Source organism: Mizuhopecten yessoensis, unplaced genomic scaffold (assembly GCF_002113885.1).
Source record: "Mizuhopecten yessoensis strain PY_sf001 unplaced genomic scaffold, ASM211388v2 scaffold10447, whole genome shotgun sequence".
Lineage (NCBI taxonomy): Eukaryota > Metazoa > Mollusca > Bivalvia > Pectinida > Pectinidae > Mizuhopecten > Mizuhopecten yessoensis.
The window spans coordinates 150,853-166,512 of record NW_018408551.1 but is presented as its reverse complement, the minus strand read 5'-3'; the positions used below and the strand labels follow the sequence as shown (position 1 = coordinate 166,512).

General features: G+C 37.0%; 1 protein-coding gene across 1 annotated transcript in view; it reads right to left on the bottom strand.

Moving 5' to 3' along the window:
- LOC110460674 (protein kinase C-binding protein NELL1-like) overlaps positions 1 to 15,660 on the bottom strand; it is a 109,697-nt gene that overhangs the window by 33,607 nt on the left and 60,430 nt on the right. The window contains exons 4-5 of the mRNA XM_021513718.1: positions 8,095 to 8,245; positions 959 to 1,229 (exon numbers count right to left, since the gene is read on the bottom strand). Of these exons, the coding sequence (XP_021369393.1) occupies positions 959 to 1,229; positions 8,095 to 8,245 (422 nt within the window). The remainder of the gene's footprint in view (positions 1 to 958; positions 1,230 to 8,094; positions 8,246 to 15,660) is intronic.

The following is a 15,660-nucleotide window of genomic DNA, read 5'->3' as shown; positions in this document are numbered from 1 at the left end:
GCGTACCTTTTTGACGCAAAAACTCTTCATATGCAAGTCTCAAGGTTGTATGTTAAATTTCGATATACAAACAAGGATACACCATCGTACACTGCACAACATTCAAGATACATTGAAAACATTAATATCAATTTGATTTATATTGAAATGACTAATTATGCGCATTTGTTACTAAACTAAAATTGAACTCTCTTTGATTCAAAAAATGATTACGTTAACGGTCAGTAAAGCAAATTTATAAAATGCAAAAAAACAAAACGCATTTTTTTAAAATGTACACTGTAGAAAGTTTACATATATTATGTATACTCTTTTTGCTAAGCAGGCGATTATTTTTTAACAAATCAATAGACATGCAATCAAATTGATCTTAAACATATTCACGATTTCTCCTACGCGTTAAGAATCGTTAGCTAATAAGGTTTCTTTAAACAGGACACTGGTAATTGAGAGACGTTCATTCAATCCATCTCACTCTTTCACTCAGCTTGATATAGAGAATCTATTATATCACAATAACAATGATGTATCAAAAAACGTCACTACTGAATTCAAACGAGACGACAAAAAAATGGAACAGCGTAAAAAGCAAAACGGAAGGGAAGGCATGATGAACATACCAAAGTTTGATAAAAAAAAAGGGGGGGGGGGGGGAACAAAACAACATACGTGACCTTATTACAATACAAGTACCGTGTCCAGTCAGAATAGGAGGTAATGGTTCTGGTAATCCAATACCTTCTCCATCCTAGTTTTGGTGATCACTTATATAATACCTTTGTGCATTCATTGTCACTTTCCCTACTCGGTGCATGTTTGACGTCGGGCTGAAATATTCGGCCATGTTTTAGCATTTAAACGTTCTTTAACCAACGAGACATTGTACTTACCCTCCTCCAGGCGTGTTTATAGTTGTTCGATCCAACAAACATAACATTCATGTCTGTAACAAACTCACCCTAAACAGTGCATGTTGACCGTTCCTCTGGCCAACATAAAGTTTTAGCGTCCCTGCCGAAGAACTCCTGTCCACCGTTTTTATCACTCTTTCGTATATTCTATTGCAATCCACAAATAGTTTGACATGAGTCCCCGACAAAGAAAGTGCGAGTTTATGCCACTGGTTGTCGGCAAGTCGGTATGGGAATGTTTCGACAAGTGTTTGTTGGTCGTGAGTGTAATGGAAGCGGATCTCATCCCTCCGTCCACTGCTCTCGATTTCTAAAAATCTGAAATTGAGGAAAAACAAATATAGAAAAATATATAGAAATACAGACATATAAGGGACAAAGAAAGGTCGTTGGAGTTGAAGCGTGATCCACCTCTATACAACATTCCGAACATTCTATTATATTTTTACAAGACACTATGTGACCTAGAACAACACATTGAGACAAACAGACATTGTATGTGCATAGTGGGACTCATCGAATACATTGATTCGGCATAAGTGCTTTGTAATAAGATCATATTTGGAGTCATATCTAAAAAAAACTTTACACGCATCATGACAAATGCAACTGCATTTGTGAATATTGCTCACAGTGACATAAAACAACTTCAATAGTTCTTGTTTATTTATGTTGACTATTTCATATAGTACGTACAAGCCCGATCAGACACCATTTTATCGACGTAAAAGAGGATATCTTCCTGTCAACGTGAACATAATAAAAACATTCTAACGACATTGTCACTTGGATAGGGTTTTACGTCCTTGCCATACTGTCCATTTCAAAACATGTCAAAAAATAAATCTTCACAATCTCAGCATAATCTTACCACCTTTTGTACAAACAGAAATTGCGGGCGCAATTCGAAAAGAAATGTCCCATCGAAACAAACTATCGTTGAAATTGTCCGATGTACAGAATTTTCTTTTACATGTAGTTTTTTGGGGATTTGTTTTTTACCTCACAAGTTTCAATAGCAAGAAAGAAAAGTAAGAGAAAAATCTTTATGTATTTTTTTACCGTCAAATGGTCGATAAGTCAACGAACCGACGCTAGCTTCATTTCCTTATTGGACATTTTGTTATCCGATACGTCCCAATCTTACTACACATTACCGGCTAAACCTTACCAACGCCAAAGAGCACGAATAGAAAGAATCCGCTAATGAAGGTGTTTTTTCCAAAGGATAATGCCCATTTTATGACCCAATCTTTGAAAAACTTAGCGGATTTATTTTCCCAGTGACTAGACAATCCAGTATGAAGCCCGATTACATTCAATATCATTACCTTAAGGTTCTCTTTACACATTCCATTAAACAAGATATGTACAATCACACAGGATCGCCTCAAATTGCTTCCATTCCCTTAGTCTAACTGCTATTTCCAGATGTCCCTTAGGCGATAAAATACATTATAGAAAAAACCCACATCCCAATCTTTCTTCATAGTCTACGTTAAGTATAACAAACTCTATTCTTGGTCTATTGTTTTCCTTTGATCAAATTCTCTGTCGAATTGCTCTTTTGATATGTTCATATTACTATGCAGACTACTGTGACTCGGTTCACAGCGAATCTGCTTTATAGATGCCACCTCTTTTACATCCAGGTAAAGCTTCGCATACTCTGTGGTCTCGAACTGGACCGTCTATATACCCCGGAGGTGGTCGTTTTCTGTTGTGGCCTGGTGGACTATACTCAGCCTAAAAGTGGAATATTTAGTATGTGGCCTGTTAGTGGACTACACTTTAGCCTGGAGGTGTACTATTTATAATGAGGCCTGAAAGTGGACACTTCTCAGCCTAAAAGTAGAATATTTATAATGTGGCTTGGTAGTGGACTATACTGTAGCCTGGAGGTGGACTATCTATAATATGGCCTGGTAGTGGATTATACTCAGCCTGGAGGTGGACTATTTATAATGGGGACTCGTAATGGACTGTACTGTAGCCTGGAGATGGACTATTTATAATATGGCCTGGTAGTGATATTATACTCAGCCTGGAGGTGGACTATTTATAATGGGGACTCGTAATGGACTGTACTGTAGCCTGAAGATGGACTGTTTATAATATGGTCTGGTAGTGGATTATACTACAGCCCCGAGGTGGACTCACTATACTGCAGCCTGAAAGTTGGATTATTCATAAACAGGCCAGGAAGTGGACTATACTTCAGCCCCGAGGTGAATTATTTATACACAAGCCTCGAATTGGACTATACTGCAGCCCCGAGGTGAACTATTTATAAACAGGCCTGGATGTGGACTAGACTCGGTCTGTAGGTGGACTATATATAATGAGGCCTGGATGTGGACTAGACTCAGTCTGTAGGTGGACTATATATAATGAGGCCTGGATGTGGACTAGACTCAGTCTGTAGGTGGACTATATATAATGAGGCCTGGATGTGGACTAGACTCAGTCTGTAGGTGGACTATATATAATGAGGCCTGGATGTGGACTAGACTCAGTCTGTAGGTGGACTATATATAATGAGGCCTGGATGTGGACTAGACTCACTCTGTCGGTGGACTATTTATAATGAGGCCTAGAATTGGACTACTTAGTATTAACATTGTGGCTTAGAAGTGGACCATTTTTTTTTTGCTTTGAAACGAGGATTAACTGACGTGAGATAATATACAACCCGGTAAATAGTAACCGAACATTAAAATTGATTGCTGTAATATATTGCCTTAAAATTGTCGTTATATGCGAGAAAAGAAACAAAATAGCCGAGAACATTCCCACTCGTATTGATAAATAAAAGCCATACTGTTAACAATGTATGGCATAGAGACGCTTACATCTCGTTCTCCGTATTTTAACGGTTTCCATAATCCACACTCCTAAGTTATGATAGTTCAAACGTCTAACAGATTTTTTTTTGGTAATTTTCCGTTCGTAGAAATTCAACACAAGAACCATTACAACCTGCCTCCCTGCCATAACTAGCAGCGTTCATGTCTGGTATGCTTGGCTCCTAATGAAGTAAAACAACATTTTTTAAATTTCCACCAATAAATGGAAATATTACGTAACTCCAACCTGAACCTTTTTCTAGAAAAAAGTTGCTCTGGAGTTTCAGTAAACAAGCATCGCAGCGTGAGTTATAATTACATCTTTGCGTGGTGATATAATTAATGAGTTCCACTTAAACTTTGTAAATGCTGTTATTAGTCATCCCAAGTTTATATTTTTATCCAGTCACCACTCCAGTCGAGAAGCACACCGAGAGCTGCTAATTGTACATTCAATTTTTTTTCTGAAAATTTAATTACGGCAATTTTACACATTACCGTCGCATCGTTTATTGCCGTTTTTATTTTTTGACGTGCAGTTGTTCAACTAAAAATCGATATCTAATGAATTATGATTAAAATATTTTCTGCTTCTTCATGCTACATTGCCAAAAAAATTAGAGAAATTTGAAAAAATGGTAAAACGGCAAAACACGATTTTCTTAAATGTTTTTGACATGAATTGCGCAGCCATGGTTTTCGACCGGATTTGCCTCTGATCAATATACGCGGATGACGTTTTACGGTCATTATTACTCAATTCCCAACTATGAATGACAGTGTTTACTATTTTAATACTATTTCACTTTGCTCGTTGCCGACATACTTTTCTGATTTGACGTCTGACATTAAAGTGGGTACTAAATGCAATGCTTTAAACAGTTACAGTTCGGAAGCAACAAGTTTTTTTTTCTGTGTATATTATTTTTCTTTTATTTATTTTGTGCCTTTCCTTGATTTTAGTCTGTTGTTTCCTATCGAATTCGAGTTTCGATTATATCCTTTTGTGTTAACTTTGCGGAATTATTTTTAAAATTCACAGCATAAAGCAATATTTATCTTTTTGTACAAGATTTTTTTTACTTTCTCTAAAAGAATCGACCCCGAAAGTTGACAACATTTAACAATTTTAACACTAGAACAGTTTAAAATCCATTTTGTCTGCCCTGTTTATTTCCCGACCGCTCCCGTATCTTCTGTACATATACAAAGTGTCTATCAAACAGAACTGATAAGACTCCAGATTTTAACCCACCCCATCGAATCATTGACTACCCCATGTCATTTTGTACGGGAGATATATTGGAGTTTGTCTGGACAAAAATAGCCTTCAGAGCTGTATGATGGCCGTCTTACTACCATTTTATGTATTAAGTTATATATGTTTGATTTCAATTGGGATAATATTTTGGCACTGCAAAGTTTATAATCTTAAGTGGGCTGTAAATGGGCTCTAGAAATAGCTGAGATGGCTTTCGCAAACTAATGACTTTTCATTCATATTTGAAATGCTTCCACCACATTTCCTGTGTAGTTCACACTTCTCCAATTATCTCGGCTTTTTATTTCGAGATTTGATTGATTCCTATTCCGTGCCGTAGCGATATTATGTAAAGGACAGTACCCTATCTCTTGAGAAACAGTTTGACGTCGATTATATACAGTTTTCCCGAGGAAAAATATATTTAAATACAGTTTTATATCTCCGTACAATCTGCCAATTTAACCCTAAAGTGTTAAACAGAATGGAGCGTAGACTGAAATTTATAAACAGCTCTTGCAATGATGTCGTAAAACTTAACATAGTTGTCGTAAAACTTAGTTTCTTGTCGTAGACACTAGTAAAGATGTCGTGAAACCTAGTTCAGATGTCGTAAAACCTAGTATAGATGTCGTACAATTTAGTATTCTTGTCGTAGACGCTAGTATAGATGTTGGTAAACTTTGTTTACTTGTCGTAAAACCTAGTATAGCTGTCGTAAAACCTAGTATAGCTGCCGTTATAGCTATCATAACTATTGTAAACCTACTTAATTGCCGTAAATCTGCATCGGTTGTTAATCTGGTAAGTTGTCGTAAATACTTGTACAGTTGTCATATAAGGTAGTATAGTTATCGTAAAAGTTTGTATAGATATAGTAAGACCAGGGAGTGTTGTCTTTTATATTTGTTTAGCTGCCGTAAAACTTTACAAAAACGTGTATCACTATCGTCACACCTGATATTGATGTCGGTAAATGTTGAAAACTGTTTTAAAACCTTGCAAAGTTGTCGTAAAACAATGTGTATCTGTCTTGAACGAAGCCGTCATTAAACTTTGCCACGCCTATTGGCTAGTGTTAACTGATGCAAGTATCATACTTTTTCTACACACTTGTGGATTTTAAAGCTATAAAATGAATAGTTCACCTTCAATCTAACATAATATCACAGCATACTATAGGGCTGTAACGATCTATCGCGATATTTTCAATACGGTGCGATATACAACATATTTATTCCGGATATTGGCGTTTCTGAACTGATTCTACTCATATCCCTTCCAACATGGCGAGTAACAGCTCCAGCTCGGCATGCACGTCAAAGACGTGAATTGTATGATTTTTTTTAAAATTCATGACCATTTTCGATCAAGTCTATTTCCAGTTGTAATACTGCCATTTATTATGTTTCGTGACCACAATATCGTGATACTTATCGTATCGTCATGTTTATGTATCGCTGCAGCCGTACTATAACAGTCTGACAAATCAGCGTTTTACGTCTTCCTTAGGCCTGACCCAACCGAGCTGACCACACTTCTGGGTCTCTGAATACCTTGACTGACGGCGAATTTAGGATACAAGACTATTGACCATGAATGCGGCCAGGTCACCATGAACAGTAGATGTGGTACTTGGCGCGGGGACAAATCTCATGTTTAGTCATGCTAGTTTCAATCTTTGTTGAAGACCCATTAATATCATGTGGATAGTGTGCCTAGTTTATACCATGGCTTCTGGACCAAGCATGCCATCAATTAGGTCAGGTGTACATTGTATACTTATAACAACATGGAAGTCAGTTTAGCCGTGACCTTCAGATAAATAGCCAGACGATATGGGAGACGTTTGTTATATTAGAAACACGGAATACAGTTTGGTATCGACCTGGCCGATCTTAGATGTTGTGTATGTACCAAAAGGAAATAGGTGTTGGCGGTTTTCCGAATGACCGATCGGACAGAAGTGCAAGCGCCGATCAGACGTCGATCGCCCTGGTGTTAACATGGCAACTCACATTCAAGGTTTTGTCTCGTGCCATCGTTGATCATTGTGTAGGAACTAATCTCATTCAGGGAAATTTATTAATTTGAATTCTACAGGCTGCATTTTACTTTATATAAAGGCCGGTATGGCGTTTGATCTATTTACAGATAAAGCAATGCTGGCCGAGATGAATATGACATTTGACCTCGGACCAAAAGAATTTCTTGCATACTCAGCATCACAGAACATGGTCAGTCGACGTGTTGTCATGTTCAAGGTTGTTTCATACAAACTTAGGTTGTACACAGCACAAAGTTATTCTTTGCTTAGCAAAATAAGTGATATCATCATGAACCATATAACATAACGTCAATTCATTGAATTCCAGAACTATATATAACCCAGATGTATTTGTGAATGTCCATGGCCCTATTTCCGGTTGCAGTATGACTTTGTTAGGTTAGCTAGCTTCACGTGAAGCTAGCTAGCTCCTACATTCATTGCTGAGAACTAGCCCATGAGCTGACATACGAGAAAAGATTTTTTGTGTGAAATAATTTGTTATCCTGACCTTGTTTTGCCAGAAATGTAGTTGTAAAGTATTGTTTGGATTGATTGATGACTTAATATGATTTCAACGGTCTTTCAACATAAAATCATAACTCAGGGTAAAATGTACCAGTAGAGAAAATGGAGTTACATTGCACAACATTTTATGACATCGTATGAGGCGTCTGACATTCTGCTACCACTCGCTCCCACCACTGGGTCGCGGGTTCGAGCGCTACGTGGGGCAGTCGCAGGATACTAGCCATAGGTCGGTGTTTTTTCTCCGGGAACTCCCACTTTCCTCCACCACCAAATCTTGGTACGTCCTTAAATGACCATAGCTGTTGATATGACGTAAAACACAAACAATCCAATCCAATCCAGACATCGTATGCAACAAGCCAAGGGCTGTAATATCGATGCGTATATTGCAGTTTTCAAAAATGTGTAACCGGGACATAACATATTGCTATGGCTATGGGTATCAGTACATAACAGGAAGTCCTAATGCCGTTATCGGGAAAATAAACTTTGCCTTACCTTATAACGTCTGAAGAAAATGCTATGATACTTCCAGCATCTCCAACTTCCTGTTTCACCGTTGCTAAAAAAGTTACTTCACTATTCTCACGTAAAATATGAAAAGCTTCTCTCAAAACAGTATTCGGTAAAGCTAAGTTCCGACTTGGATCTGTAAAATAGAAACATAACACGTGGTCAGAAATCGGTTTTAATAAATGTAGTATCAATGATAACCGTCTAGTGTATTAGTACTGTAATCAATATGATACGCCTAAAGGCTAGGTGTGCTTTGATAACGCAACCAGTTTAAACAACATTATAATTGGTAAAGGATAATTAAATAATGCACCATTTGATCACAAGTTATTTTTTTGCATCAAACCCCCATTACAATATACACCCACTGATGAGAATTGTACATTGTACCATAATGATACAGTGTCTTTTCAAAAGTAATCAAAACCTGAACTGTACTTTTATACAGCAGGGTCAGATGTCTATTATGTATGATATAATCCCAGTTTTACAAATATTTCTTAGCTTCAGTTTCAATTTTCCCTTTGTTTTTCTTTTGCATTTTTTTTTTAAATTTAAAACGTTCTGTGAAACCAAGGACTGATTAATGATCTAGTGTATGCAGAGATCAATAAAACCTAACTTTGCTAATCTTTGATCCATCAAAACCATTTATTGTTTGCTAATCTTTGATCCATCAATACCATTAATTCTTTGCTAATCCTGCAGTTATTTATTTTAATGCTTTTTCGATTTCAGTCCAAATTGTCTTTTCTGAAGTGTTGGTTCTTAGTCATTACTGGGTCAGGCGTTACTAATAAACTCCACGAGAGCTCTTAGCTATCTGAACAGCATACACAGTATCAAGTATGTAGAGGTGACTTTGGATAAGCCATAACACCAGAAAAGTTTTCTTTTAGAATTTTATCAGGAGAGAGAGGAACATTTCATTATAACCCGGAAATGTTGTGTGCAGTATCGCTCGTCCCGAGATGATACGGCCCGGCATTAAACGCGGGTTATGATTGCCGGAGGGCTGCGCTATTCCGAGTAAAACACTTGTTCGCCATGTCTGCTCAAGTCTATCTGGACCTTTTTTTGAATGGGGGTGGTACTCTACAAATTCCCAGGATATTAGCTCAATGAGTCAAACACATGGAAACTCGCTCTAATCGGTAATCACAAGCCGATGTATAAAATACACGGTAACGATAGTTTTATTACTAAAATTGGTAAACCGGAAGTTGGCATAGTTAAAAAAGTAACAGTTTTAATTAAACCATGGCTGAGATTGTTTTATGATGTAATTTGTGTTTCTATTGTTATGAAAATTCTTTGTTGACATCAAATTACTAAGGTTATTTTAAAAGTGCAATTAAACGTTGAACTGAATTACAATTACAATTATAAGAGTGCATAAATATATTCAACAATTAGATAATTTGAAACTGTCAGTTAAATAAATACAATAATTATTACATAAGGATGCGATATCAATTAAAAATAGAAAACATGTAACAATGAATTTGAAACTAAGTAAATGCTTCAAGAATAAGTTTCAATTAAAATGCTATTAGTAATTGCTCGTTTACATTTATTTTTGGGTTGTCTATGTCTGGGCCAAGTTATATCATACAGTCAGCCATGAATGAAAATCTGTTTTTCGCTTATCAGTCGCTCACGCAGCGGTGGCGGTTCGAGAATGTAACACTGTCGAGCGGTATTTATAGTACACGATCTCGGCACTGGCCCCACCACTACTTAATATTGCCCCGATTTAAAAAACCCACAAGAAAGGCAGTTATTAAACACATTATTAATTTAATTAATTATGACATCCTAAAATGAAAGTATCTAGTGTTCATGCAAAGCGTTGATTTCACAGCTATAAAAAGACGGCGTATAACTTATCTTGTGTCAAAATCTCGTTTGCCATGTTACATTAGGGTAAATATAGGCCTATAGGTATGTATACATGTTGCTAAAAGCGTACAAAAAGCAGGGATCCCCGAAATAGTTTCCTCTTCCAGACATTCATAAATTGATATGTTTTAAAGTACAGTTTGGATAGCATCATATTTCTCCTGTCTACACTCGTGTAATCTCGCATGATCTGGACCACCTTCCGTTAATTGGCAAAAGCGGCATGACCATTATTGTTTTAGCCTTCATTACAAGCCAAGTCAATCCAGCCCAACCAATTATGAATCAGATTTTTTTTTACGCAAAAAGCAAATGATTTTGTCAAGCACGAAATGTCTTCCTCTAAATACTGACACAGTGTATATGTCAACATGAAAACATTGTATTTTTCATGTCTGATTTCAATCGATTCCAGTCCCCTATTATAAGCAAAAATAAAATGGGGATTATGAAGGATAACATAATCACCAGCTGGTACACATAGATAATTTTATCCGATAGAATAGCTACAGTACCATTCATAATGATCAATTATCCATTTTTTTTTTTTTTTAAATTTAGTTTATGAATAATATAATAACTTATCCCATGATTTAAGACGGTGAGTCTTGTTGTAATAAATTCAGTTGAGTTTGCTCGGCTAAAGAAGTACATTATCGGACGAGTACACGAGCGAGGAGTACACGAGTAGTTTTTATAATAGGACTGGATGTGATTTTAACGACATTTAGATGGGAAATCTACTGTTTGTTTCTGAAAACAAAATGGGGTCAAGGCACTGACCACCTTACACTGGAATGGGATTACTTAAAAAAAATCTTTTGGAGGTTGGTTATTCCATTTCTTTGATAAGATTGTCATGCCTGCTGAAATACAAAGGTCTGTTTACAGGGCCTGGCCTAATGGCGCTCCCACACCAATCTGATAACTGTTTATCACGGGTAATTATCCTCTAACAGCCGACAAGTGGGGATGTAGGTGATGGCAATGTTAAAACACAGGTGCGTATACATACACACACACGCATATATATATATATATATAATGTCATTCCAAAAATACATTATAAGATAGCTTTTGTTCATTACCACTAAACGTGCTCAGACTACAGATCGGGGCCAAATCAGAACGAGGCACACGAAAAATGGCGTCGATTGATAATAGACATATCTTAGTATATCAAGAGACACATTCTTGTCTGAATCCCACGTGCATTCGCGTGATCTGAATCATGACAATAGCATGCCATCATGCTCCCTGCATGTACATAAAAAAGGAATATGATTGAAATAACTCGCTACCCAGTCTACCTGGACGTTACTGGCGTGTATGACCATACATCTTTGTTATTATAAAAAAAATACGAACCGAATTTACGAAAACACTCACTACCATAAAGCAGAGCTAGATCAATTGGTGTCTGCATATGAATATAAGTGAATGTTTCGTAATGTGAAACTCATACGGAAAAGAGACAAAGTAGCATGCATCCTTAACTAGAATGCCATCAGTGAACACTACATGGCAGCGTAGCATACACCCTTAAATATATTTCCATCAGTGTACACTACAGGACAGAGTAGCATGCACCCTTAAATATAATTCCATCAGTGTATACTACAGGACAGAGTAGCATGCACCACTGCAGGTCGGGGATCGAGAAAAAATACACCTGCTGTTGCCCTGAGCATGTACCGTAAGAGGCGACTAATGTGGGAACACCCTGCAGAATTGGGGATTCGCTTTGGTGCCCTCTACTTGGGGACACGAAAGCAACCAAAATAAATCTGCTGCACCCATTGCAATATTTGGGATCTGTATATTTCTCTTTACTTCCAACTACTTTAAATTTCCTAGCGCATTTCTTGGCAACACCTCACTTTTGGCTATGGGGTTTTGTCCCCAGGCCGGGCATACCAAAGTCCCTAAAGATGGTGTCTTTGCTTGACGTTTAGCCTTTAGGGGAATGACAACAGCTGGTTCACCTGTTGTCAGTATAATGTGACCAGATGGAATGCTGTGCTGTGCGTCTTCGGTATAGTATTTCAGTAAGATAGCCCTATACATACCTCGTCTCCAACACACATACACACAAGCACGCCTTCACAACACACATGGGGACACGTCCTTAAATGACCATAGCTGTTTATAGGACGTTAAACAAAATGAAACCAAATCAAACCTGAACTAGGATTCCATTAATCAGTACAAAAGCTAAAAAAGATCTTTTCGGAAAGGATTACATCTGATCAGAATCGATTATTTTGAAAAGAACTAAACACTTTGTGTATGTAACAAGTCGTATATGTGCTCCACTGGGAAAGTTCGTGATCGTGCACATTGTATCGTGACCAATGACCACAAACCACAAGTTTATTGCTAAAGATACTTGCAACAAAGTAGTCTGTGTCAGTTCATATCAAAACACGCTGTCAGCACAGTGCATTTTCTGATGAAGACACGCGACATTTCCATTTTGATCGAATGCAAAGATTGGTGTTGTTTTCATGAATTATTTGCTTGAGAATTCAAGTCTCCACTCCATACGGGCAAATCAAAAGACTAATATCGACATCTAAAAGGCGTTGGTGCGCACGCAACAAGTTATCATTTCCAGACATCTGAATCCCCAGACAATGCTTGAGTTCAATGTTACATAAGTTATATTGTAATTCCATGTCCATAAAATGACAGAGCGGCAAGGTAACCTGACAAATTCAACTGTTTGATAACTCACATTTCACGATAAAATTGGAATATTTTATCAGAGGCATTCTTAACGTTCGATCAAAATAACAAGGTACATTGCCAAACAGTAGGAAATTGGTAAACGCTGGAAATGTGCAATTAAAACAATTAGAATGTCACAGGTTGTATAGAAAGTAAAGGTAGTAAATATATACCAAATCTTTGAAGCAGATCGTATACAGTATTCAATGATCTCAAAGCACACACTTAGAAAACGGGACATAGCGAAAGTTATTTCCCCTAAACCCTACAGGGAGGGAATTTCGTACTTTCCGACACAATGGCATGATGGGATATATCTTGAATGTATCAATATCTACGTTTGTTGTTTAATTCACTGACATCGACACATAAATGTCGCTGATTTATTGAATTTATGTTCTCAATTTCCCCCTTAAATAATACTTCGTTACATACACTGGCTAAAACCCTTGTGAATCTGGCGTCTCGTTTTTGTGTAAATGGAGAATATAATCATATCCGTATGCCGCACATATATTTTTAACAGTTTCCTCACAGTTTCTATTTTGATTTGTGTGAACAGCTGACATTATTTTATCCAACAACTTTTCGCTATGGCGACGATTTCCTTTTCATCTTAATACATGAATACCACGTGCTGATCCAAATAGTACCAACATGTCCGCCGAGTGTAAGGCCACCGGAAGTGGTCTTACAGAAAGGCAATCACCGGAAGTGGTCACACTGAGAGGCAATCAATGTCAGCTTAACCTTGGTCTGGCGTTGTAGGCTTACAGACACGATAGAGAAAGACTCCACACGTACACATACAACGAAGTGAAGATTTTTTGATTTCGACAACCCAACAATTAAAAAACGACGAACATAATGGTTAGATTTTTGTAAACATCATGACGTGCCTTACAGTCCTCTTCTATTGCCTGCGGTATGAGTAGGCCTTATTAGCCAGAAATAAGGTCGATATAATTAATTATAATAGTGGCAGTATGGGTATGCATACTTAGTTCCTTTTAACGATGGTACGAACAAGCACATACCTGGTAATAGTAATATGTAATTAACGCTACACAGTGAACCCTGTCAACACAGAGGTAGTCTTTCTCATGGATTGTTTTTATATGTACAGACAACTCCGGGTAGTCTTTGGCAGGGGGTATTTATAGATCGGGGATATCAAACTATATATTTATGAGGACCATGAGAACCATTTGTCGAAATACAAGCTCTTCGTAGCTTATGTTGTATGTTTATAATATTCGACGTAAAATAAAGCTTCTGTATTATTCGACAGTACCTCTCCTTTGTGGTAATAACATAACATTGAAATTGTTAATTACAGTCAACTTATTCTTTTCATTTCTGCTTTTCTATAAGCGTTTTACACGTTTTAAAATTTTCTGGTAATCGTATGTATATGATAAGTTCAATTTAAGATCAACCATTTCCTGCTAAGTAATTAATTTATCAGGAGATAGACGGTGTAGAACGAGAACATTCAGCCATCCAATACATCTACTGTTGATAAAGATACAGGTCCGGAAAGGGTGTGCCGAAATCTTCCCCGTTATTTTAAAAAAATAAGTAAAAATGTTGCAATGGGTGGGAGGGTACGATAAATTTTTTTAAGGAATATGAATTTTAAGATAATTTTCTATATTCTAATGCTAGCGTTTTAGAAGGTGATAGAAATGTCATCTAAACCGGAAGTAGATAAAGAGGAAGTGAAAGATATCGATCGTGATCCAAACGAATCATGCGTGACCGATATCAGACGATACATGTCGTTTACATGGCATAACGGTATACTCTACGGAACATATATATTTACAATCTCACCGTAAAATACTGACCATTATACTTATTATTGTGCTATGACCCCATAACGAATACCTATACTTAGAGAGCAATTTAGTGGAATATGTATACGTGCTCTCTTAAAAACCATGACCCAAACAACACAGTGTCTATACTGAAAAGGAATTTCCCAACTTGTCATGCAAACAGCTTCAAATTTTGATTTTAGCATTTGCAGCAGTATTGCATGCGAACGAAGGCAAATTACTATTGCCGTATAGGCATTACGTGATTGGGAGTGTGCTTGTTGTAATAATGTCTCGCAGCAATATACCATATTACGTTACGGAAACCATTTATGGCGATTGCTTTAGAGTAAAGTATTCTCGCTCGCTGATAATGAACATTTTGGCCGGAATATCCTGAGGCATGTCTTTTTATTGAAAACGTCATTTAATAGCCCCTCATTCATCGCTGCAAATTATGCTGAAAATATAAAGAATATTTTTTTAATCCTTACCAATGAAATATAAACTGCATCTGTCTGGATGGTTATTTTTGGTTTATGATATGCTTAAAAGGAATCGTTTCAAAAAAAATTGAACAGACATTTATACGGGGATATGACGTTACGACAAGATGGTTTCCCCGAATATGACAAGAAACATCCCAGAGTTCCGATTGGAAAACTGTCACGTGAAAAAGTTCCGTATGTAATGTTTTCATAGCAACAGTTTCCTATCGAGTCAGGACTATGGATTTGTAAACAGATACTTTTGTAAAGTATTATTACAAGTAAATTGTCAATGTGAGACTATTACTGTATCATGTATTCCCGTACCTTTTACGCCGTTATCGACATAGCCTAGTGTGTACTAGTGGTCGTGGTATTGCCGTAGCCTTACTTTGTTTGATAGATACTATACAATGTATGTATCAATGAGAGTAGGACTATAAAAACTAAAAAAAATGTGAATTATTGTCATGACAACAAACAAGCGTTGACGGCAGTGATCTAGTTTGTGTCCTATAAAACGTCACCGTTGTCAAAGTTACGTCCAACTGTTATAAAAAAAACTTGTCCCCTGAGAATCGTTATCTAAAATCATTTCTCACTGTAAA